A 26,622-nucleotide genomic window follows, 5' to 3' on the forward strand; every position below is an offset into this window, starting at 1 on the left:
CTCCTGCTCCCCCGGGGGAGGGGTATGCTATGTACAGTCCCAAACCCGAGCCCCCCTCCCCTCCCCAAACACACATACACACACACACATACACACACACACACACACACACACACACACACACACACACACACACACACACACACATCCTAATGCAGTTATCTGCAATCTGACTCAGGTTTATTTCATTGGCTGAGTGAGAGAGCTGTGCTATGTGTATGAGTATTTATATAGTGTGCATGGATTCCTCAGCAGAATGTCAGCAAGCACTCCTCTTGTCTGGCTCCAAACCTGTACATGTATGTACCAGCTTCAGTCCTTATCTTGTTTATATCATACAGTACATACGGTGCGTGTATAGCATCATACACATGTACATGTATACGATGACATTGCTAGTTATAGATGCTGGCTAAGCCCTTACTGATCTGGAGCTAAGATATCACCTGTCTGCGGTAGATAGATTTACAGTACATCTTGGGATAGGACTCCTCATGCAGACCCACTCGTCCATTACCACAGTGGTAATGCTTTATTTTACAGTCCAGTTTTGGCTGGTACTTATCTGTTTTTTACCTGATTATATAGGAACAGTGAATAATACTCTCTGGATTGAATTCTACACAATCGGTAATTGCCTGGTGGTGCAGTGGTGCTTCTGTCTATTTTCAATACATCTCAAAGAAAGCAAACTGTCAGGTAATTACAATTTCTTTGCTAAATACCTTGTAAATGGTGGACTGTGAAATAAAGTGTCACTGTCATAGACCTGTCCCACATTGTAGAGCGTGTACTTTTGAATGTGCCTCTCTGTGTGTTTTCAGGTCATGTTTAGAATGGTCTGGGACTTCCTGGTCTCATATTGACCCAACATCAGGCCCAACCCAACATTGCATACCACGCAGCCAAACCCACCAGAACAAAACACATCTTTCATAGACACTCCCTAGGCCCAGACCAGGCCAGTAAGGCAAGAGAACAAACATTTCTCCAAGACTCGCAGCCAAGACATCCAAAACTAATAGCGCCACGTGTGTATAGGCCTACCCAATTCCCAGACTCATGATTGCTAAAGCTCATGAGCCACCACCATTGCGACATAGCTGTGTTCCTTACTGGAAGGTGTGGCAGTGTTCTGATTTGAGCTTCTAGAATCCATCCATCCCTCCATCCCTCCACAGCTGGGATGCATCTAGTTCAGTGGAATGATGATCTTAATGGTATATTCCTCAATTGAAAACAAACTCATGCAGATCTGTATGAGAAGAACTCAGTACAGAGGCTCGTAGCTAGTCAACATGTTCCTGATGTGGACATTGAGCTCAAACACATGTACAGTAAGTATCAAGGCTCTTCCTGTGTTGATATTAGGCTCAGATTGCTTGCAAATTGCAGGATGCATTGTACTGTACTTGTGTATTTTAATCAAATCTGAAATATTTCTGCGATTATACTAGAATCCACAGTCCACAGTCTATGTAACACATGACACTAGCGCTATATAATTATGCTTTACACATACCGTGTGTCTCTATTGAGATTGATCCCACATGCCCCAGCCAACTCATGGTTGAAATGTAATTGAAGATGAATGGTATTGGGATTGAATTGGAATGGAAGAATGCAATTGAATGAAGACAGTGTTTTAGTAACATAATTGTGCTGGAAATTCTAATAAAAAAAGTTTTTATAGATTCACATTACCCCATAGTCCCTCCATTGACACACTACCAACAGCATTCTAGCAGCATCGAGACTGAACCATGAATGTACCTATACACAAATCACTCCTTTCCTTGCTCCTGTTAGCCTTGGCTAGGCTATATAAAGCTAGGCCACCATCTTACACCAGAAGAGAATCAACCCTTCCCAATAGAGTATCACACTCCATTAGCGAAGCAGGCACGTAGCAGGTTGAGACTGATTCACACATATACGTAGCAGTCTAAGCCTATATACATCATACATTATGAACTTCTCCCAGTTTGGCTGAAGCTATATAAAGCAGGGCCTAAAAGTGGGCGACAGGCCACGGGTAGGAGGGCTGAGGTCACAGAGAATGTGGTAACTGTAAACCTGGCATCTCCCCTAGCGACATCCTAGTCTGTTTATTATGGGGTGTTTGCCATCAGGCCTATAGGCTCAGATATCTCACGTGACACTGGCCTAACCCTGAGTTCTTCAGCAACTTTGCCCTCGTGTTGTCAACATGTCTCAGTGATGTGGCCTGGCGGTGAGTGACGCCGTAGAGGCCAGCATTGGCCCTGTTGGTGTACTTCAAATACTGAAAATGCATCCTTCCTGCCTTCCTTCCTTCATGTTCTTTTTTCCTTCCTGTCTTCCTTCCTGTCTACCTTCCTGTCTTCCTTCCTTCCTTCCTGTCTACATTCCTGTCTACCTTCCTGCCTTCCTTCCTTCCTTCCTTCCTTCCTTCCTTCCTGTCTACCTTCCTGTCTTCCTTCCTTCTTTCCTTCCTTCCTTCCTTCCTTCCTTCCTGTCTCCCTTCATTTCATCTTTCATTTCTCACTTTAAGATAATCACTGAATGGATCAGTCCAAACAAGCTTTCCACTGCTTTGCTTTCACCAATCAATGTCAGATCAGTGATTTCTTCACAGTAGGATGTGTTCTAAGAGTGTTCAATGATTCTAACTCTGTTTCCTCTGGGTTCCAGAACCCTGATTCGTTGGAGGAATCGATCCAGAACATCCTTGCGGCCCTGTACCCCCCCTTTGATGCCACCGCCCCCACTGTCCTCACTCAGCTGTTCCAAGTCATTGAGGGTCGTTACCAGGGTGACGCCCTCCAGTGCTTGCTGGATTTCCTGATTCCAGCCAAGCACATCCTTGAGAGTGTTCAGCAGGCAGCCTGTGTGAGTCATCATCAGCCTCAGAGATATACACACACACACACAGACACACACATATACGTACACGCACACGAGTACATAGGCACGCATGCACACACACACACACACACACACACACAAACAAACAAACACAGACATGCACACAAAAGACTATCATCATTATTATTACATATTACATACAGAAATAGTTAATCCCTTACCATTCCTGTATAATTAGTCTAAAACGCCTATCCAATGTATACCAAAAGTAAATTGAAAGCTGTTCTTGAACCATTTGGAGTAAATGCATGGGATTGGTCTCCTTTTGAAGGTAGCACTCTGATTTGTTCCCCAACAGTAAGAATGACTAAGTGGCACTGGCATTGAGAAATACAAGTTTGAACACACTGGAGTAAAAGTATTTTTTTAAATTTCGCCTAAATATTTTTTAGCAATGTAAACAAACCGTTGTTATCGGAATGTTATTGATTGGTGATCAATTATAAGGCTTCATTGGTGAGTCTGATAACATTTGTCAACGTAGTGTGTTTGTTGGTGGTCTGACAGCGACGTCAATTGTGCCTGCTGTTGTGATTGTATCTTGAGATCGATTATTTGTCTCGAAGCACAAGAATCATAGCTTTTAGAGGATGTAACGCATGACTACCTACGTAAACATAGGAACATAGGAACATGGGAAGCATGTACAGGCCAAGACAATTAGCATATGGCGCTAGGGCCCACTGGCGGGCTGTCGGATGGTCAACAGGCTACGATGAATCTCTAATGGAATAGTCTCTATAGGAGTTACTGACATATCTGTCCTGTCCTCCATCATCTTCTGTTATAGTTACTAAATAAATAATACTGTGCCCTGTTTCTCTCCCCCGGTAGGCCCAGTTCTCTGAGGTAGTGTTCTGCTGCGAGGGCTGGCCCCTTTGTCTTCATGACAGGGTGGTGATCCACCTCTCGCCTGTCAACCCCCTGCTGCTGCGCCCTGACGACTTCTACCTGCAGGTGGCGCCCTTCTCACAGCAGGCCGCTCGCATCCTGGTCTCCAGCCTGTTGCAGGAGGGCGAGAGGCTGGGTCGGGAGGTGGAGGTGACTGTAGGCAGATTATGTTACATCATCATCATAATAATAATAATAATAATAATAATAATAATAATAATAATAATAATAATACCTTTTTTTAAAGCAGATTTTTGACCATGTCACATAGTACATTTTATTTATACAGCTTTTTAAAACTACCTCCACCAGTCTCACCTGGTCTACACAGAGCTCCAGTACTAGATGTACTCACCTGTACTTTCTTGAAGGTGGAGGAGACCCCCATCCCGGAGACCCTCTACCCCAGCATCTTCACTGAGGCCTGGCTGGCAGAGCTGAACCAGGGCCGGCATGGCGCCCCCCTCACCCACTGTCTGCTGGCCACCGACCAGGGCATGGTGAGGGTCCCCTGGGCACAGGTGGCACTACCTGAGTTTGTGGAGGATAAACCCAGAGGAACGATGGCATCTTCTCCTTCTCCATCTGCTATGGCGTCAGCTCCACCACCTCCTCCTCCTCCGCCTCCTCTCCCTCTTTCGACCACCACTCGCCAGGACCTCTCTCTACCTCTACCTGGACCCTCGCTGACGCAGCCTCCCTCTGCTTACTCTGTAGAGACCAGGTAACAACATTGTAGCACACATGGCTTTACTGCACTAGATTTTGTATTCTATTCTTGTACTGTATGTCTATTCACAATTTCCCTTTTCTAACTGCTGTTTGATTGAGTTGTTGAATAAGCATTTGAATGTGTTTCATGTGACAAATATAAGATAACAGTCTAAGGATACTGACAAATGCCCTCATTGTATTTGTGATACAGGATCCGGCCGGCTAAGCATGGCATCGCGGTGTCTCTGCGTCTAGTGGACAGTGCCAGTGCCAGCTCCAGGCTGGTCAAGATTGACCAGGACCAGTACCAGACTCGGGACCGGGCCAGGGACCATGCCAAGCCCATAGGCTGGGTATCCCCCCACACCTGGAACAACCGCTGTACCAGTAACAGTAACAATACCAGTAGCAGAAACCTCACCCATGCTGCTGAAGCTGAATGTTCAGTATCCTCCAGTATGAAATATTCTGGGAGTAACCCCACCACCAACACCACAACCACCGGCGGTACCAACACTAGTAACCCTCCCAGTACCAGTATCAGTAGACCTACCAGTACCAACACTAGTAACCCACCCAGTACCAGTAAACCTCCCAGTACCAGTGTCAGTAAACCTACCAGTACCAACACTAGTAACCCAACCAGTACCAGTAAACCTCCCAGTACCAGTGTCAGTAAACCTACCAGTACCAACACTAGTAACCCAACCAGTACCAGTAAACCTCCCAGTACCAGTGTCAGTAAACCTACCAGTACCAACTCTAGTAACCCAACCAGTACCAGTACACCTACAAGTACCAGTGTCAGTAAACCTACCAGTACCAACTCTAGTAACCCACCTAGTACCAGCTCCAGTACCAGTAACCCTCCCAGTACCAGTACCAGTAAACCCAGCGGGCTGAACCGGGCTGAGGCAGAGGGGGAGTACATAGATCTGGTGGAGGCGTTACAGCTCCTCTCCTGGGCTCAGACAGACAGACAGACACACCCCAGTTTGGAGACCATGTCTAGGTCTAACAACAGGCCTGCCCCACCATCACCCCCAGCCCCCCCAGCTCTCCACCAGCTCTCCTCCCATTGTAGTCCACCGGCCCCCCACCATCATCACCATCATGGAGCACCCAGGGAGCCACACTCCCACTGTGAGCACCCAGTACCCCACCACCACCAACCCCCCAGGGATCCCCCCTCCCACTGTGAACACCCAGCCCACCACCTCCACCAACCCCTCAGGGACCCCCACCCCCACTGTGATCCCCCATCCACCCACCACTCCCACGGCCCCCCCAGGGACCCAACCCTCCACTGTGGACGGATGGTGCGGTTCTCAGAGGATCCCTGCACCCCCTGTCTGAGGAGGAGGATGGGCAAGGTGTCCCAGACACAGGAGCTCAGGTGTGTTAGCTGTACAGCTTCATTTGGAGCTGAAATGGAAGATTAAAAATGACTTTCCTTAGCTTGACGATCCTCCGTATAGCATCTTTCAGTTTATGTATTGTTCATTGTTCTTACAGGCTCCTAGAAATGGTTGAATCACTTTGGTGTTGTTACAATATAAAACATAGACTGAATGAGTTAATTAATTAATTAACAAACTAATGAAAAGGATTCATTCATATTTTTTTTTATGAAAAAACATATTTTGCTAAAATATCGTAATCAGTTTTCATTATAGATGTCGTTACAGGGAGTCATACCAGGCGGCGCTTCAGAACCCTGTCCCGTTCGAGAGAGAGAGGGAACGAGAGAATACACTGGAAGCTGTGGAGGAATCTGGTCCACGTGAAAGGGAGAGGCTGGGACCAGAGGGGGCTGGATCAAGTTCCGATCCCCCCCAACAGTGTGGTCCCACTGGACACCATGACCAGACTCCCCCTGTTAGCATTGGTTCCTGTCGGGAGTCTGGAGATATTCACACCAAGTCCTGTGACATTTTACAGAGCCTCAGTATCACTACAGAGAAGGGTACAGGGTCAGGTTTATTTACCACCCAACAGTTCTGCCCTCCTGGGGGTCTAGACCAGTCTCCCCTTGTCAGTGGAGTTCATACGACGTCACAAGGACTTTTACACAGCCAATGTGATGTTATAGAGAAGAGTACCAGACCAGGACCGGGTCAGGGTGCTTCCAGACATCGCTCTTTCCAAAAACATGAAGACCAGACACCTTCTGATAGCACTGATCCTTGTATAGAGTCTGGAGACATGAATACTTACATGAATACTAATATGAACACTATCCTACGTGGACCTCCGCGTGGACGGACGTCCACAGAGACCACCGAGAGGGACGGGAGATGTTCTGGACCCTTTAAGCAGCAGCGTCCCCCGGGACATGAAGACAAGACTAGCCCTGTTAGAACCACTCTCTCTAGAGACTCTGGGGACATTAATACACAGTCCTGTGTACCTTCACACAGTCATGTGAAAACCATTGAGACACCTCGACACTTCCGTAGGGAAACCACAGAGACACCTCAACACAACCGTAGGGAACCCACAGAAACAGCTCAACACAACCGTAGGGAAACCACAGAGACACCTCAACACAACCATAGGGAAACCACAGAGACAGCTCAACACAACCGTAGGGAACCCACAGAGACAGCTCAACACAACCGTAGGGAAACCACAGAGACAGCTCAACACAACCGTAGGGAACCCACAGAGACAGCTCAACACAACCGTAGGGAACCCACAGAGACAGCTCAACACAACCGTAGGGAACCCACAGAGACAGCTCAACACAACCGTAGGGAAACCACAGAGACAGCTCAACACAACTGTAGGGAACCCACAGAAACAGCTCAACACAACCGTAGGGAACCCACAGAGACAGCTCAACACAACCGTAGGGAAACCACAGAGACAGCTCAACACAACCGTAGGGAAACCACAGAGACAGCTCAACACAACCGTAGGGAAACCACAGAGACAGCTCAACACAACCGTAGGGAAACCACAGAGACAGCTCAACACAACCATAAGGAAACCATAGAGAGATGTTCTGAACTCTCAAAACATTGCGGTCCCCTAGGACAAGGAGACAAGTCTACCCCTTTTAGAACCACTCTCTCTAGAGACTCTGGGGACTCAAATACTTCCTCCTGTGGACCTCACAGTCACAGCTGTAGGGAAACCACAGAGACAGACAGGAGATGCTGCTCCTCTCTCTCCACGACAGTCGTGGAGACCTCAGAGAAGTGTGAGGTCGTAGTTCAGGGACACAACGTCAGGAGGGGGGATATTACTGACTCCAGCTTGGAGATGATCCCCAGGTTACATGTGGTCAAGTGTAAAAACGCCACAGCGTTTGGACTGGTGTCGCCAAAGATGAGCAAGCGGAGGTTACCCAGTCAAGGTAGGAGTGATGTTGTTATTCTTGGTTGGTTTTTAGAACTATGGTATGATGGGATCTACATTATGTTTGTCTGTATAATAGGTGATGGTCATTTTCACTAATATCTTGTATGCAACAAAAGTAAGCCTAAAGCAAGAAGTATCACTGGTTTTTATCTCTCTGTAAAATACCCCCTCCTAAAAGATGGTGGCCAGGCAGGCAAAACCCCCATGCTCAGTAGACAAGGACAACAGACACAGCCCCAGACAAGGAAGCAGACAGACAACCAGACCCCTCCACTTCAGACCACCAAGGAGCCCCAGCCCAGATCTGAAGCCCTGGCTGTACCAGACCCCACCGCCCACCCCCTCCAGATGGGAATAGTATGGCTCACAGGTATAAAAACTCATCAACTTGATCTAAACTTACCAACTCATCTACTCAGCTGAACTGCTCTAATGATTCGAATCAATCTATTCATGCAGAAATACCTAATTTGGAATGGTTCATATCAGCTTCAAATAAATAGGTGTGATATAATGTTTCTGCCCAGAGAAAGTCCACTGGATTATTATTACAATGTTCTCCATGATCATTCTCAGGAAACTGATACTCAATGATATTGAATCTATTCATATAGAAAAGTCTCCTTCAATGGTTTATATCACCTTCAAATAGGTGTGACATACTGTGTTTCTAACTAGAGAAAGTCCACAGGGTTATAGTGATGTTCTCCATGATCATTCTTAGGAGGTAGAGACAAGGCTGGTCGGGCGGTGGTAGAGGTACATGGGGTGCACCAGGGTTGGAGATCTCCTCAGTTATCTGGTCAGGAGCTCTGCAGACTGTTGCTCTACCTCCACTCTATCATCAGGTACAGGAACACCCTATGGTCTCTGTCTCTGTACAGCCTAGCCATTTGGGTTGTATTGTGTGGTGTGTTGTGCTGTGTGGTGGTGTGGTGTAATGTGTTGCGTTGCGTTGTATTGTATTGAATTGTGTTCTGTTCTGTTCTATTCTATTCTATTAGACTCTATTCTATTCTATTCTGAATTCATCATCTTCAAATTTGTATGTTCTAGGAAAGAGCTAAGAGAACTGGGGATGACACTGGTCGTTGACGCTCGGAGGACTCCAGCTCCCGTACAGCTCAATAAGGCCTTGGTGATGCTTCAGGTAAGATGAATACTCTCACCAAACACTTTATTAGGAACACTATACTATTACTGGGTAGGGCCTCCCTTTGCTTTCAAAACAGCCTCAATTATTTGTGGCATTGATTCCACAAGATGTTAGAAACATTCCTTTGAGATTCTGGTCCATGATGACATGATTTCCTTACGCTATGCCTGCAGATTTTTCAGGTGCACTTTCTAGCTGTGAATCTCCTGTTCTACCACATCCCAAAGGTGTTCTATTGGATTCAGATCCAGTGACTGGGAAGGCCACTGAAGAACACCGTTTTTTGCTTTGTGACATGGTGCATTATCAGGTTACATTGTGGCCATGAAGGGATGCACATGGTCAGCAACACTACTCAAATAAGCTGTGGCATTCAAGAGATGATGGATTGGTATTAACAGGCCCAATGTGTGAGAAAACATTCCCCACATTATTACACCACCTGAATGAATGGGAAGGTGTTCCTAATAAAGTGTTCAGTGAGTGTATATACTTGTTGGCTAACATGACATAAAACTGGAAAAAACGACAGTTGACACACTATAATAATGTGGAAACAGTACAACATCTGTACTAGCATACATTTAGGTTAGGCAGATACAATGCCTCATATTTTGTTATTGGTAAATATGTACATTATATTTCTTGACCCATGCTTACTGTCTGTCGTTAGATAATATCTCGCGATAAATTATCTTAGCAAGACGCAACCGAAGCCCGTAGTGAGCGCGATCTTACGTAAGGTCAGAGCAGTTAGCTGCTCGAGTCTCTACTATAAGCCTACAGTGGCATCGAAACTTTTGTAACAAGACAGAAGTTCAAATCAAATCAAATCAAATTTTATTTGTATAGCGCATTTCTTACAAGATGCAACTCAGTGCGCTTCACACAATGAAAATGTTCAGTCAATCAGTCAATCAATCAATCAATACTGACAGAGCCGCGAGCAGGCAAAAGTAAAAACCTGTACACTATGTAGCCAGGAAAATTCCCTTGCAGCCCTCTACACATAGAGCGACTACTAGCCAGTTTGCCTACCAGTACCCAGCGGTGCCCCCCCCCCCCCCCGGGGAGCCCCCGCCGCCCCGCGCACCCAGCCCGCCCCACCACCAGCACACCCGGCCCAGCCAAGCAAGCACAGACCAAAGAGGCCCCGCACAAGGACGGCCAAGCAGGTGCCCCGGCGGCGGAACAGACCAGGCACACGGGGAGGCCAAGGACCCGGCCCAAGGGGAGGCCAAGGACCACCGGCACAAAGCAAGCAAGCAAGGGCAAAAAACCTGTACACCATGTATCCAGGAAAAGTTCCTTGCATATTATCGGCGTACACACTATCCATAAATGTAGTGTTATATCTGCATCGTTCTGCATCCAGCATGGTCACAGGTCCTGCCAAAAGAGAATCTTAAGCACAGTTATGATGCAACAACACAATAAAGACAATAAAGATGACAGCAGTACAACCTGATGGTGGTCCAGGTACACCCTTGTACCGGTTCCAATACTGCTCTAGGTGCTACTGGGAGCTGACAGTGCCTCATCTGCACCAGGGTCCAATTTCCTGTCAACACAAATCTCAAGACACGAGTATGGTGTAATGGCCTAGTGATCCTAGTTCTATAATGTCCAATGTCTCCCTTAGTATCAAAAGGCGACATTGAATAAGTAGGTTTTGAGGTCACGCTTAAAAATGTCCTGAGTTTTAGACAACCTCAGACCCTCAGGTAGGGTGTTCCACAATCTAGGAGCATCTAAAAGCTGATCCTCCAAATCTCTTTGTCCTAGCTAAGTTACTCAACGTAAGTCCATTTAATGTATACTTAATAACATTGAGTCGTTGTTTGTAGCTAGGGATGTATGTATACTAGCATGTATTTTGTTTGTAATTGCTATGAACAAAATACTGCGGGAGTCCAGGCCCTGGCCCAAACGTCCCACGGACGGATTTTGCTGAAGCAGCACACATTCAACTATCGTGTGCCTGTGTTTCACTCAGTTACCATGCATTCAAATGTATTCGCCTTGTCATGTGTTACCACGGTACGGTATGAAAACACCACAAGGGCAGGATTAATTAAAAAGTCGTGGAAAATAATGAGAATTTACGCCGTACTAAAAGAGTGGCAAAGCTGCTCTTGTCATAGTTTCGAGTTTCAAGACACATTCATACAATGTCAAGGATAATTGGATTACACATTGAAGGTCATGCATTTTAAATAAAAAATAAAAACTGCATAATAGTAGGCTAATGCACTGTTTGTATTTATTTATATCACCAATAAAGTTCTAGAGGGCTAGAATGTGTATTCTCTCCCGCGAGCCTGCAGCCCGGAAATACTGCTCTACCTCCACGAGCAAATCCAGTAACCATCTGGATAGGTTCGACTGTATTCAGAGGTGTACGGCTGTGAACCATCTATATTGACTGAAGATTTGACCAAAAACTGCGCTCGCATGCAAGGTTTTAACCACTAGCAGTTGTCTTACTTCTCTTCGCTTTGCTACTTGTGTTTTTAACAAAACAACGGACTTAGACCCCATGTCATCTAAATATAATTCTTAATGCATGTTCTATATTTGTTGTTTTCTAGTTATGACTGTGTTTGCAACTCAGCGGAGGTTCCCCCAGCAACTGTTTTGGGACTTTAAGTTGAATTTGCTTGGTGAAAAGGATGACATCCCGGCTCACTTCTGTGACAAATGCGGTCTGCCCATAAGGATCTATGGACGCATGATCCCTTGCAAACATGTGTTCTGCCATGAGTGTGCTCTGCTCCACGAGAAGAAGGGAGATAAGATGTGCCCAGGTCTCACCCTCTTCAGCTGCACAGACCCAGTGCAGCGCATCGAGCAGTGTCTGCGGGGCTCCCTCTACATGTGCAGCATTGTGCAGGGCTGCAAGCGCACCTACCTGTCCCAGCGTGACCTGCAGGCTCACGTCAACCACCGCCACATGAGAGCAGCCAAGGCCTTGGCGGGGCGCTCGGAGCCCCTGCACCTGCCCCCCGCCTCCGAGGTGCCCGACCGCTTCCGCGTGCCCCCGCCTCACCTGCCCAAGAGCCACGTGCACCTCCCGCCCCCCCTGCAACACGGAAGTCACGACCCCTACAGTCAACCGCCGCTGGCCTCCCAAGACGCCCCTCCCCCTCGCCTCCGGAGATATGGGCGCTTCCCGGTAACCACGCGCAAGCACAGCAACCTCATCACCGTGCCCATCCAGGACGACTCAGGCTCCTCTTCCTCCACTTCCTCCCGCGACCCCCCGTAACCACGCGCAAGCACAGCAACCTCATCACCGTGCCCATCCAGGACGACTCAGGCTCCTCTTCCTCCACTTCCTCCCGCGACCCCCCCGGTCCCCCCGGTCCAGGCCCGGCCCCGCCCCCACACCACCACCCCGGGGAGTACCCTGGCCAGCCTGTAGGGTCCCACCCCCACCACATGATGGCGCCACCACAGCAACACTATGGCCCTCCCCCTCCTCCCCCACCACCTATCAACCACCCCATGCAGCACCCACCCCAGGGTTCTGGGACACCTCATATGATGTACAACCAGGCTCCTCCCCCACCCATGTCCTCCGCCCCCCCTTCTATCACTCCTCCGCCCGGGCACATCATGGGTCAGTTGCCCCCCTACATGAACCACCCTCCCCCAGGGCCCCCACCTCAACATGGAGGCCCCCCAGGAGGTGCCCCTCCACCCCACCACTACAACCCCAACTCCATGCAGCAGTTCCCTGAAGACCAGGGCACGCTCAGTCCCCCCTGATTAACCAGCCAGGGGGGCTCAGTCCAGGGATGTGGCCTGGCCCCAGAGGGCCCCCTCCCCCAAGGATGCAGGGCCCCCCACCTCAGGGCCAGATGCCTGGTCCCCACCACCCTGATCAGTCACGCTACAGGCCCTATTATCAGTAAACTCTTAGCTCAAAATAAGGAGCGATGTATGACGATGATTCCCTATTCCTCGCCACTGGTTTAAATATGGTGATTTTTTGAATCTCTGCGTTCAGTATGACTGTCATTTGGATGCAAAACTTTAAAAGACTTAATCTGTTGTGAATGTAGGCTATGTATGTTGTTCATGTAAAGAAACTGTACCAAACGGATATTGACTGTCAAATGAGCAGAAGTTCCTTTTGTTTTCATAGCTCATGTAATTGTCGCCAATGAACTTCATATTGTAGTTCATATTGTAGTTCATATTGTAGTTCATTCATTCATTCATTCATCTTGACACATTTTGGTTTGATGACATCTCAATAAAAATGTTAGCGAAAGAAAAAAATCTGTTCTTATCAGTTTAATATCTGATACGTCCCCTACCCGGGGACCATAATTAAATAGATTTTTGGAGCAGGGAGATGGAATAGGGGCTTGCTCCGTCCACTCCACGCATCGACCTGGTATTGCAGTACCTCCAGGAACGGTGCACCCCCTTACTGTGTTAAATGAAAACATTGATTCTTATAACTGTGCTGATACGTCAATGTCTGTTGAATTAGGAAAAAAGATAATATATTCGGGTGTTGCTTCAGTTATTGCACTTGTATGTTAATTCTCATATTTTCTTTCTGCAAAATCTATTTCCACAGGAATTGTACCTGTCTAGTTATGGATGTAGTTATTGTAATGTTTTAGTCGTCTCCTTAGACCAGAGGTTCTCAACCTGATGTTTGTATGTGGTTAGTATTCATCGCAAGTAACATGAACTTTATACTGTAGGCTACATACTAATGACATCCTCAAAACACCACCAGAGGGCAGCAGTTATGTATAAATTACCAATGGGTCCATTGACATCTTCAATGTCCACTTTCGTCTTTCCACTTCTTTCCATGTCTTGTTTTAGCAACCAATGACAATGTTGTTATGGATACATGTTAGTTATATGTGTATTACTAATGATAGGTACAGTAAGGCATGTACGATAGTTTAGAGGTAGGTTAGAGGTAGCCTATATACAGTTATGAGCTTAGTTTCAGTTTCAGTTAACTGAATGCAATACAGAATACAGTAGAAACAAACAATAATTGTAGTTATTTATGAATTTGTGAATGTATATATGAATAATTATCTAGTTTATATTGTATTTATTATATGAATCACATTGTATTTATCTTATAGATGTTGAGCTGTAGTGTTCCTATCTGCTACTGAAAGCTGTGATGTGTAATATAAGCTGTGTTCGTAAATTCATTCTGAGAGCGCCGGAGCACACACTGGGTTCAACGTCATAAAGGGACCAAGTAATTTGATTGGACAAGAGGCATTCCATGAGTGCTGATCAGATTTCCAGAGCGAATTTACAAACGCAGCCATTATGATTGTCCACTAGGAGCAGTCTCCAGGTGCAGTGCACAGTGTGGTGATGCTGGTGGAGAAGGAGAGCAGCCATTGCCCAGAGAAGTGTCCAGGACTACAGGTCAGAGCAGACTCTTAACCATATTGCCTGTGCTACCCATAAACCCCTGTGGTTCCCATCCCGTCTCATGCTGAAGTCCTATTTATGATTGTAATTCATGCATACCGCATTGGTTGTGAGGTATTGCTGATGTTGCTGTGTTATTTCCTGTTTTTGAAACAGACTGATGTTGTGACCTCACTGAAGACATTGCACAAGGTGGTGGAGGGGAGCCAGCTGACCTCTGACCTAGATGGAACTCTGCCCTACTGCCACACTGATTGGCTGCAGCTCCATCAGGTAGGCCAATAACAGACTGACTCTTGATGTTACTGTTGTTTGTTTTGGCGCATGAGATGAGATGCATTTTGGAGAGTTGGAAACTTGCAACATTGAAAGTTAAAGCAGTTATATCTGGCCAACGTTAGCCATTACCTGTGGGTGTTCATGTTGTTTGGAGTTTCCGACCTCAAATCATTTGAATGCTCCAAACTGTGAGTGAATCCGAGATTAAAGGTGGGAATTCCAAGTTTCAGACTTGAGGGGTATTCCATCAATGTCGCTAAAGGACAATCCAGGCTTATTTTATTATATCTCTTTCCTTTTAACCCCCCAGGTCATGAATGCCGCATAACAACAGAACCTTCCCCTTGGACAAGTTTATAAAATAGAATAGGATAACAATATAGTCGTCATTTGAGGCCTGTTTGATTTGATATCTGTTTGAGGCCAATGATAATGCATTGTGAATGTGCCCTGAGAACAGTGTTACAGCGTTAGTCAGGCATGTCTAGTGTCTGTCGGTTCCAGTAGGATCCTGTTGGTCTTCCTGCTGGTTCTCTCATATCCAAACCCTGTGTGTTGGTCTTCCTGCCTGGTTCTCTCATATCCAAACCCTGTGTGTTGCAGAAACTCCATCCCTTCATGTCCGACCTGCAGGAGGCCTCTGGTCTGCTTCTGAGAGCCATCAAGAGACTGGGGGGACACCAGAGGATAGACACAGTACAGGTAGCCTCAGACACACTCTAGTACTCTTGTACACACTCTGTAGTACACACTAGGTAGTACACATTCTATAGTATACACTAGGTAGTACAAGTAATGTTCTATTTTAGTCTTGTCTATTCTATGAAGAGGTTGCACAGAGATTATTGTCCTCTGACTGTTTTTGTCTTCTGTAGTAGGATGTACAGACTGTGGTCTTCCTCTGTGGAAGGATGTACACAATGTTGTTTTCCTCTGTGGTAGGATGAACAGCAGTATGTTGTCTTTTTCTGTGGTAGGATGAACAGCAGTATGTTGTCCTCTTCTCTGGTAGGATGTACAGACTGCTATCTTTTTCGGTGGTACGATGTATACACTGTTGTCTTCTTCTGTGGTAGGATGTACAGCAGTGCATTAAAGAACAGAGAACTCTCATGAGGGATGTCCTGGAGGACAGCCGATTGGTCACCTTACAAAGGGAGGGTGGAGCCATGCTGGCCAGGCTGAGGAGGGAGAGTGACCTTAGATACGCCCACTGTGAAGACTACAGGTACACCACCTGGGCATAGTATTTCAAAACTTTTAATCTGGATCAGAATGTTCCTGATTCTTTTTTTTGCTCTCCAGGGTCAGATCTAACTGGTTGATTTAGAGTCGTATAGGAGAAATCAGCCAGCTAGATCTGATCCTGGATAACAAAAAAGATGCAGATGAAACGTTTTGAACAACTGGGTCTGGAGATCACTGGCTGGAAGAATACAGACCAGTGATCCTCAACCCTGGTCCTGGAGAGCCACAGTAGTCTGTCCCAGCTCAGCACCGACACACCTGATTCAGCTCATCAAGGTTTTGGAGAACAGTTGATTAGTTCAACCAGGTGTGATAGCACTGGGCTGGGACAAACACCTGGATCATCTGCAGCTCTCCAGGACCAGGGTTAAGTATCACTGAGGTAGACAGCTTCACTTAGAGAATGCTTATTGTACGTTTTTGATAGATGTTTCTGTAAAATTTGACATACATATCAAGTTTGTTTGATGGGTGGATAGATAGACAGACAGACAGGCAGACTGGTTGATTGATTTATTGCATTTGTCTCCTGGCCTCTCCCCTCTCCATACAGTGATGCTGTGGACGCGGTCACGTGCCAGTACAACCATGTAGAGGAGCAGGGTCACACTCTGGTGAAGCAGTCCAACATGTCTCTGGATCACCTGGAGTACCTACTGCAGCTCAGACACATGGAGGGGCTTTTCACACAGGTACATACACACCAGGGGGTGCTGGTGGAGGTAGACATCGGAGGACAGGCTCATTGTCATGCACAGGTGTTTGATACCATTCCGAATTCCTTTCCATGGATGACAATGAGCCTGTCCTCCGATTTGAGTGGTATCAAACACACATTTTATGGAGTCATTGTAATTGCCCGTCCTCCGATTTCTACCTCCACCAGCCACTCCTGATACAGAGACACTGAAGGTGTATTATTGTACTGCAATGAAGGGGACATAATAATCAATTGTATTGAGTGTTTAATGACTACCCCTCCCTCCTGTAGATCAGAGAGTGGTTTGATGCGGAGGGGGAGAGACGTCTGCTGGAGGCGCAGTCAGTGGAGGACTCCAGAGAGAGAGTGGAACAGACTCTTCACAGTTTCACATCCTTCCTCATAGAAGCACATGTAAGTCTGGGGTCCTAGACAGCTTAACGTCCTTCCTCATAGAAGCACATGTAAACATAGGACTGTAGACAGCTTAACATCCTTCCTCATAGAAGCACATGTAAACATAGGACCGTAGACAGCTTAACATCCTTCCTCATAGAAGCACATATAAGTCTGGAACCCTAGATAGCCTAACACATTTCCTCATAGAAGCACATGTAAGTAAAGGAGCATAGGCAGCTTAACATTCTTCCTCAAAGAGGTCTCTTTTTTTCCAGTGGATTGGATTTTCCTGCCTACATTAAAATCAGTGGGACAGCCCTGTATCAATAAAGGTTTAATGCAAATAGAAGCCCATGTAAGTCTAGGACTCCCCTCCTCAGCACTGCATTAGTGTTGTAGAGTTGTCACACTGTTTTATTCTTTATTCATTCATCTCTATGGACGAAAAGTCAGGCTATCTGCATCGATATCCTAATAATCAATATCCTCATAATCAATAGCCCAATATCAATACATAATTATCCTAGCTCTCTCATTCAAGCACTAGTAGCCAAGCCTAGCATCAATATTCTAGAAGAATGACAATATTCTAGTAGAATGAGAATATTCTTGTAGCATGACAATATTCGAGTAGAATGATTCATGTTTGAAGTGTAAACTAAGAACTGTTATTCCAGGATCGACAGCAGCAGGCCCTGTCTCTGGTGACAGAGGCGGAGCAGGTCCAGGGTCAGTCCTATCCTGAGACAGAAGTATTCAGGACCATGGTCGGAACCTTCAAGCCTGGCCTCGCTGACTTCCTGTCGCGGGCAGAACGATGCTGCCAGGAGCTGCAGACCATGGTCCATATTTGCCACTTCTGTGAACAGGTGGGTGAGCGGCTCTACATTTTGGAATTGCTGTAGTTAATTATAGTTCGAACAATGACTTTGAAAACATGTTTTATTTTCATTAGCTTTTCCTCCCTTTCTGAGTGTAACAAAATGTGACAGGATCTGGTGTTTTGTATGATGTCTTCTCCCTCTTTCCCCAGGTGACTGAGCTGGCTCAAGACTGCCGACAGTACCTGGACCAGGAGCAGGCACACAGGGCTAGTGGTGCTGCCCTGCTGGGTTACCGGGACCATGTCAGCACCCTCCATATGTACCAGGAGAGCTTCAGCCAGTTCTCCCCGGAGACCTTCCAGCAGGTGAAGGCCCAGGCCTCTGCCCTGCGGGGCTCCAGAGGCATGCGTGTGTGGAACGTGGCCTGGCTGAGGTGTCAGGAGGTCAGGCAGCAGCTGGAGGAGAGGCTGCAGGAGGTGGTCGAGGCCCAACTGGATACAGGCCTATGGGCTGGGCATGGGGGTAGTGTAGATAGGGGCTCAGAGACCTCTGGCCCCTTGTCTCCACATGGGGGTAATATGGGCAGGGTCCCACAGCAGGATACAAGCCCCTGGTCTGGACATGGGGGTGATTTTAATGATGAGGCCCAGTCAGCTCAGACAGCACCTCCGACTGGTCAAGATATGCTACTCACCAGACCTGGACCTGCACATTGGGAGAACATTCCATCAGGCTGTCCAGGGTCTCCAGAGGGGAGGGTCTATAGGACAGTGGAGAGCAGTAAAAACTCAGTGGCCTGCTGTCACATTGACCTCAAGCCCGGTGCTAACAGAGCAGGGTGTAAGACAAGGTTAAAGGTCACGGCCACACCGGAGTCTCACGGCAGATCCACGGGGAGGGAGAGGGAGGAGTCCAGGAGGGAGGCCAACAGCCGAGCAGTAAGGAGGAAAGAGAGGCGGGACGCCGCCGCCCTCGAGGACACGCACACCGCAGGATGTGTGTGGTTCCCATGGCAACGTGGCCTGGTGGGCCGGTCGGTGAGTGAGGACTCGTGCGCCACGCCCACATCCGGTCACCACGCAGAGCCCCTCGCCGAGGCCCAGACCCCGGCCTCGTGTTCCCACGGTCAGCCCTCATGTCGCATCCTCCAGGCCGCACAGAGGTTCCAGATTTCCCGCCATGGAAGCTTCTGTTCTGAGAAGTCCTGTAGCGGGGTGGAGGTCCTGGGGGACCGTGGGGCCTTGGCAGCAAGACATGGCCCAACTGTGAGGAGGTGCGAGGGGACGGCGTCACTGGTCAGTCCAGAGGAGAACACCAGTAATACTGTGTGAGTTTTGGATGGAAGGAGACTCAGAATGACTTGACTGTATCTTCTATAGTGTTGTGTTGTCATCACCCCCACTATTTTATCTGTCTTAAAGCCTGCATTGAAGTGATACAGGTAAATTCAGACCTGAATTCATACTCATATTATATTCCATATTCATATTCATTTTCTATTCTATCCTTTTCTATTCTATACATGTTTGTTGTTAGACATGAGAGGCTGTGTTGTCATTGATGTTGCAAAAGCCTGCATCTCTAAGTCACTAGAAGCAGTAGAGGCAGAAGTAGGTGGATGGGTTCATTGTAATGTAATGTAATTCTAGGTACCATTCTTTATTCCGTCCCTTATTCCGCATTACAATGAGCCCGTCCTCTGATTTGTACCTCCATGAGCCTCACCTGCCCAGCGTGATTATTCTTTGGCTGTTTTGTTGATGCTGTATAACACTTCTACATGTTGTCTTGTTGTTGTTGATCTAACTCTACCCCCATGTCAACAGGAAGCTGCAGAGGATCATGGAGGAGCTGTTCTTGACAGAGAGGGAGTATGTGCGCTCGCTAGGCTACATCCTGACTCACTATCTCCCCCTGCTGGAGAAAGCTGATGTACCCCAGGACCTACGGGGGAAGCGAAGTCTCATCTTTGGCAACATGGAGAAGCTGCATGACTTCCACAGCCACTGCTTCCTACCAGAGCTAGAGGCTTGTCAGAGGGAACCACTACTTGTGGCACAATGCTTCCTCAGACATGTCAGTAGTTGTTTTTTTGTTTGTTTTGTTTTTACAAGTTCAGCCTAATGCATAATATTTTTGGCTATAATGTAAGGTGTTACCGACATCTAATGATATTTGTTCCTGTTCCTTTCCCTATTTGAACCTATGTTTACCACACAGCTGTAAAACCTGTGATAATCCTGTACATTGATTTAGCTTTGAAATGAGGATCTATTCCATGCATTTCAATGAGCCCAGCCTCCAATTTCAACCTCTACCAACCTCTGCTGGTTCAAATAGCTAGTGAGGTTGAATATTCATAGTGCGGGCTGATCTGAAACTTTCTATTCTCCTCTGTTTGCAGAGAGAGAGTTTTGGTCTCTATGCTCTCTACAGCAGGAACAAGCCCCAATCAGACACCTTGATCCTCCACCGTCGCCATGACATCTTCAAGGTGACGCTTCTACATTCCTCATAATCATATGACCAATGATAACCTGTGTATTACCGTCAGGGTTGGGGTCAATCAATTGATTCTGTTTAGGAGATGAATTTAGAGTTCAATTTATGAACCTAAAAGTTAACTTTGAGCATGTGACTATAGAATATGAATTTCAACTCCCATAACTGACCCCACCCTGCTCTTTGTCCCTCCCCAGAGGAAGCAGCAGGAGCTGGGGGACATGATGGACCTGTCCTCCTACCTGCTGAGACCCATCCAGAGGATCAGCAAGTACAGCCTGCTGCTGCAGGACCTGCTGGGGGGATGTGGAGGGGGGTCAGAGAGGGACAGGGAGAAGGCGGAGATCCAGGCTGCGGCTGACGTGGTTCGCTTCCAGATGCGCCATGGCAACGACCTCCTGACCATGGACGCCATTCAGGACTGTGATGTAAGGTAGAGGGCTGGAAGGAAGGAGAAAGGGAGGGAGGGAAGGAGGACAGACAGATATATACAGTAGATAATACAGTAGATGGATAAGATCTATTTTAAATGCTATAGATAACATACATACAGTGGCAAGATATGGAAGAGAAAATAACATTTTCAGATAGAATGGCCCGAGATCTGGTGAGAAATGCTCAGAAGAACCCACACATCACTGCAAAAGACCACAATTAAACAACAAAGACCTACATGGCAGAGTTGCCAGAAAGACCTGCATGGCAGAGTTGCCAGAAAGAAGCCTTTCATACAACCTCAACACAAAATCCAGCATCTGAAGTATGCAAAAGAAAACCTTGAGAAACCTGAAGCCTATTTGAATGTGCTTTGGACTGATGAAACCAAAATTGAACTTTTTGGCCAAGAATGTTTGTTTGAAGAAAAAAGGGTGAAGCAAAAGAAAAGAACACCTTGCCAACTGTTAAGCATGAAGGTGGATCCATTATGCTTTGGGGTTGTGTAGCAGCTGGGGGCACAGGCAATATTGTGTGGGTGGAAGGAGGAATGGATTCCACCAAATATCAATACATTCTAGAGGCTAATGTTCGAAGGTCAGTGCAGAAATTGAAGTTGAAGAGAGGTTGGGTATTCCAGCAAGCCAATGACCCGAAGCATACCTCAAAATCAAGCATGAAGTACCTCCAGGAATGAATGAAAGAATGAAGGTTTTGGAATGGCCATCACAGTCCCCAGACTTGAATATTATTGAAAATCTGTGCAGAGATCTCAAACATGCCGTGCATGTAAGACTGAAGAATATTTCTGAGCTAGAGGTGTTCTGCCAGGAAGAATGGGGAAAAATTCCCCAAACAAGAATGTAAAGACTCTTAGCTGGCTACAGGAAGCATTTGCAAGCTGTTATAGTTGCCCGAGGAGGAGTTACAAAGTACTAGCTAACAGGGTTCCCAAACTTTTGCACAAGGCCTTTTTCCTTGTTTTATTATTTTGAAACTTAATAGTTAAAAATAAAAATTAATCTTGCTTTAAAATGTGATGAAATGTGTCATGTTTAACGTTGTACCATTTAGAGGTTACGTTTGCTTCTTTTCACTTAGATATTAATTGTAAAAGGCATTTTGACTAGGGGTGCCCACATTTTTGCACCCCACTGTAGTTGCTTGGATAGGGAAATTATTGAGGATATAAAGAGCTACACTATGAAGAGCTTTAATGACTCAGAGTTCCTGTTGTCCTCATTGCTACTCCCCCATCAGGTGAACCTGAAGGAGCAGGGCCAGCTGGTGCGTCAGGATGAATTCACCGTGTTCTTCAGGAAGAAGAGGTGTGTCCGGCGAGTCTTCCTCTTCCAGAACCTCATCCTCTTCAGCAAGACCAGGAAGACTGACAGGGGCAACGATGTTTACGTCTACAAACAGTCTTTCAAGGTGTGTGTCTGTGTCTGTGTGTGTGGACCACACACATCTGGTCATCTTCCTAAATGTTTAATGCCTTAGTAAAAAAAAAAAAATGTTATCCGTGTAATTAAATTAGGCAATTGATGATTAATGTTATAGTATATCACATCAATTTACATTGAATTTTACATTACTGTATTGTGTTCATTTTTCAACAACATGATTAACCAAGTGACACAGAGACCTAATTGTTGAGCCCATATGATGACATTGCTAACAGATATTGGATTATAAAGATACATGTTTTTATGTCATCTCTCTCTCCCTTTCTCCCTCCCTCCCTCCCTGTCCAGATGTGTGACATAGGTATGACCCATAACTCGGGGGAGAGTGGTCTGTGTTTTGAGATCTGGTTCCGGAGGAGGAAGAGCCAGGACACATACACACTGAGGGCGGACAGGGCCGAGGGGAAGAAGGCGTGGACCAGAGACCTGGAGCAGATCCTCTGGGAGCAGGCCACCTACAGCAGAGGTTAGGTTATATACCCCTTATATACCCCAAATACCCCTTATATACATACGTACAGTATGTTGAAACATGCAGACCTGTGTAATGTTGGTGTATTGTACCTACATGGTGTATTTTGTGTTGCAGAGCTGCACATGCAGGAGAGGGTGTTCATGGGTGTAGGGAGGAAGCCCTTCATGGACATCCAGCCCAGTGAATCAGCTATCTGTGACAGGGCTGTCAACTGTGTCCTGCCTGGGAGAGGTACGTCCACAGCCAAGTCCTAATCTACGCTTGACCTGACCATCAGGTATCACTATAGTCTTTTTTTTTTTTTTTGATACTTAAAGGTCCAGTATGTAGATTTTATCTTTAAAATAGCATAATCGGAGCCAGCAAGGAATGAGATCACGTGATGAAAAAAACGTTCAGTGAAGACTGCTGTACTTGTTCCAACCAAAATCTGGTGTCGGGTAGGACACAGGCCCTTGTGTGACTATTTCACATTTGGTTTGTTCACAAGGATATGTTTGGCACCTTTAAAAAACGTAGCATATGCTCGTTTAAAAATGTTCAGTGTGGCAGGGACAGCCACATGCAAAACTACATGCTGGACCTTTAAAAAGCACTTACTTTAGATTGTTTGGTAACTGGAATAGTACCAGTAATGCAAGCCTAGCCAAACAGATGCACTAAACTAAAGTAATTGAATGAGAATATATTCTATTTTTAACCAGGTCCACACAAATCAATATATACTCACCAATGGAGGGTGATGGAAGTAGAAATCGGAGGACCGGCTCATTGTAATGCATGGAATGGAATGAGAAATGGTATCGAACACCTGTGTACTCCCCTGGTACACACACACTTATGAAAAAGACTTTATTTTCTCAGGCCCTGTGGCATGCTGTGCCCAGAGAGATCTAGGATATCCACGGCCCAATTCTATTGACTCAGGCAGCAGTGCCTCCACCTCCTGCAGCCAATCATCTTCCTCCTCTGGACGAGGCTCTCTACCCCCTGCTGGTTACCCCAGTAACCAGCCACAAAGAGGGGAGGCTAATCATGTCGCCTGTTGTTCCACCGAAGCTATGGCAGAGGATGACATCAACAGTCATCTTCATCATCATCATCATCACCACCATCAGAAACAGAAGCTTCAAGTTCTATGTGAGTTGTTTGTCATTATATATTAAATAACATACACGTTTCCTATTGGTTTGTCAGAGCTTGTATCCTTCTGGCCTTAACCAAAACCTTACTACTTCACCAAATGTGTGTGAGGTCAACTGAATTTAGAATGTTCAGTATGTGTAATTATTCATTGAAAATTAAGAGAAAAGAAAGAAAAAAGAAAACAGATTAATATCAAAAGGTACGTGGCTGATGTAGTACCTGTGTCCTTCTCTGTATCTATCCCAGTGGACGGCACAGAGTTGTCAGGAGAGAGTACCAGCTCTGCGCCTAGCTGCCTCTCTGCTATTGGTGGAGAAGTGGAGGGCTCCTCCTCCTCGTCTCTGGCCTCCCAGAGTTCCAATCCATGCGACACCCTCCTTCCAGCGCCCGGTCTCAGGAAGACAAGCCCCCCAGCAACCACCAGGAAGAGACCCTCCATCACCCCCAAACCCCCTGGTCTGGCCACTGCTCAGGGACTAGGGAAGGTGGGGTACTGTACAATCATGTCTTCTCAATTCAAAATAGTTAGAGTTAATAGATAGAGTATAGATAGAGTTAATTGTATTCATACAAGTAGCCTAAAATATAACCCTAATCCTAACCTTAAAGTGAAATCCTATACACTCTTATTTTCACACATTAACTTACATTTCATTTGTTTTATCACAGTATGTGATCTTTGTCAATAAACAAAAAATATTAACCCATTTTTTAATATTCATGTTCTTCACAGGGCAAAGAAGTAGTTGCCGTAGGAAAAACAACAGACGTTTGACCTGTTGGTCCCATAGGTGAGTTGAGGTTAGAATGGTACTTTTTATAGTCATGTGTGACAGGGTCTGGTGAAAAAGTCCTCATGTAGGGCAGTCATTTTTCTGTTTTTTCCAGATAATGAAAGTGTAGATTGTAAGCTTCCTTGATGGGTCATACATTGAAATCTGAAAATAGTTGAAGAAGATATGCTTATTTGAATGTTGGTACACCTAAAACCAAATACAGGCGAATCTTGCTCTGAATCAAAACACACGCAAAACAGCTGCTATAGCTATCGGCTAAGAAGGTACATCGCTATGAACCAACTGCATGTTTAGCACATCTCAACATGCTAAAAACACAACTACACATACTGAACAAAAATATGAACACAACACTTTTGTTTTTGCTCCAGTTTTTCATGAGTTGAAATCAAAGACCTAAGACTTTTTCCATGTACACAAAAGGCCTATTTCTCTCAAATTGTGTTCTCATATGTGTTTAAATCTGTGTTAGTGAGCACTTCTCCTTTGCCGAGATAATCCATCCACCTGACAGGTGTGGAAAAATAGGAAAAAAATTGAGCAAAAACAAAAGTGTTTATATATTTTTTCAGTGTAATTAGATGATCACACAGTCCTTGCTTTGTTACGTCTTCATCACTTACCCAGTAGCCTACAGCAGACAATACAGTGGATCCAATTCACAAATGATAAGTATTTAGTAATCCTAAACATTTTGTTTGTTATATCGAATGGGCTCTTCAACACAAAACAATTCTTCTTCTTTTCTTTTTTTAAGAAGCTTTTTGGTCATTTGTGCGACTTGAGAATTGCTGACATGCGGACCTTTTCACCAGACCGTGTCACATATGTACATACATTCATAAGTATGACATGTTGTTATTTATCTAACTCATTATGTTGATTTCCTTCTAGGTGGTTAACCCATGGAGATGGTGCAGACCTGTCTTTCTGAGCACCGCCTGTGGCTCTCTGGGGAGTGATGATGATGATGATGATGATGATGATGATAATAATTCTCTCAGACCGGACACTTTGACATGTTTCTTTTCCTTGAAAAGGAGGATGGAATAAATCCCAGTCTCCTTCCATCTCTTTCTATTAATTATTTGTAACGTGAAAGAGAGGGCAGGAAAATAAGGAGGATGACAGTGGGTTCAAACTCTCATCTGTACTGTACTGTAGAATGTGCGTGGAACAGTAAGCAGTGGTGCTAACCACTAGACCGATTGTTGGCACATGGAGGACTGATCTATTAGAAACCCTCTGATAACACATGAGTGGGACAAGCACTGCAGATAAAACCTTAATGAAGGATCTTGGTGATGAACATTTCTACTACTGTGGTGGAAAACTCCAACTGACAATGCCATATTTAAATAACCACTTCTTACTAAACTGCTGACTTGTCTGGGTGACTCTTATTGTTGCTGAGAGACTTCCTTTTTAGATGGAATATTTGTAATACTTGAGCTTCTGTATATGTATGTGCATCATACTACTCTGTTGTAATGGTTCAGAAATGTATCATGATGTTTGGGGTGAAAGGGAAATTGGATCAATGTTATGACAAAACATGTGAAAGTTACACAAATGTTCTGAGGTTTGAGGTCAAATACCCTACAATACAATATAAGGAACTTCTGATATTATTTGTATAATAAATAAATAAAACATTTGTATTATTATCTTATTATAAACCAAGACCATAGTCCTGTCAACCTCAAACAGCTGGCTACAGAAGCACATCCCTTTATCCCTGTGTTTTTCTCTATCGCTTTAACACACGTTTTCTCAAAGCATAGCTAATTTAATAGATAACTCTTAACACAAATCCAAAAACCCACATACAAAACACTAAACTCCACAAATCTCTTGCAAAAGCAAACACTGCATTCAAAATAATGT

At 45.7% G+C, this 26,622-nt stretch overlaps 1 protein-coding gene and 1 pseudogene across 2 annotated transcripts; both read left to right on the forward strand.

Moving 5' to 3' along the window:
- Positions 1–1,062: 1,062 nt before the first annotated feature.
- Positions 1,063–26,332, forward strand: quoa (quattro a; the record flags this gene model as incomplete). Its single annotated transcript, XM_080534154.1, has 30 exons — positions 1,063–1,122; positions 2,674–2,871; positions 3,742–3,942; positions 4,170–4,393; positions 4,724–4,899; positions 5,597–5,831; positions 6,396–6,478; positions 6,972–7,462; positions 7,735–7,873; positions 8,057–8,248; positions 8,603–8,726; positions 8,935–9,028; positions 14,372–14,458; positions 14,621–14,737; positions 15,347–15,445; positions 15,820–15,971; positions 16,545–16,683; positions 16,983–17,105; positions 17,768–17,959; positions 18,124–19,241; positions 19,741–19,990; positions 20,319–20,408; positions 20,614–20,844; positions 22,112–22,282; positions 22,606–22,783; positions 22,907–23,023; positions 23,657–23,932; positions 24,185–24,423; positions 24,672–24,729; positions 25,630–26,332. The coding sequence occupies 29 exons, from the start codon at positions 1,063–1,065 to the stop codon at positions 24,711–24,713; spliced, it is 5,838 nt and encodes a 1,945-aa protein (XP_080390280.1). The 3' UTR covers positions 24,714–24,729; positions 25,630–26,332.
- LOC308159957 (E3 ubiquitin-protein ligase Hakai-like) lies at positions 11,684–12,951 on the forward strand (annotated as a pseudogene). Its single transcript has one exon. The product of its transcript is annotated as an E3 ubiquitin-protein ligase Hakai-like (transcript).
- Positions 26,333–26,622: the final 290 nt, after the last annotated feature.

The sequence above is a fragment of the Nansenia antarctica genome (genome assembly GCF_963989245.1).
Source record: "Nansenia antarctica genome assembly, chromosome: 6".
NCBI lineage: Eukaryota > Metazoa > Chordata > Actinopteri > Argentiniformes > Microstomatidae > Nansenia > Nansenia antarctica.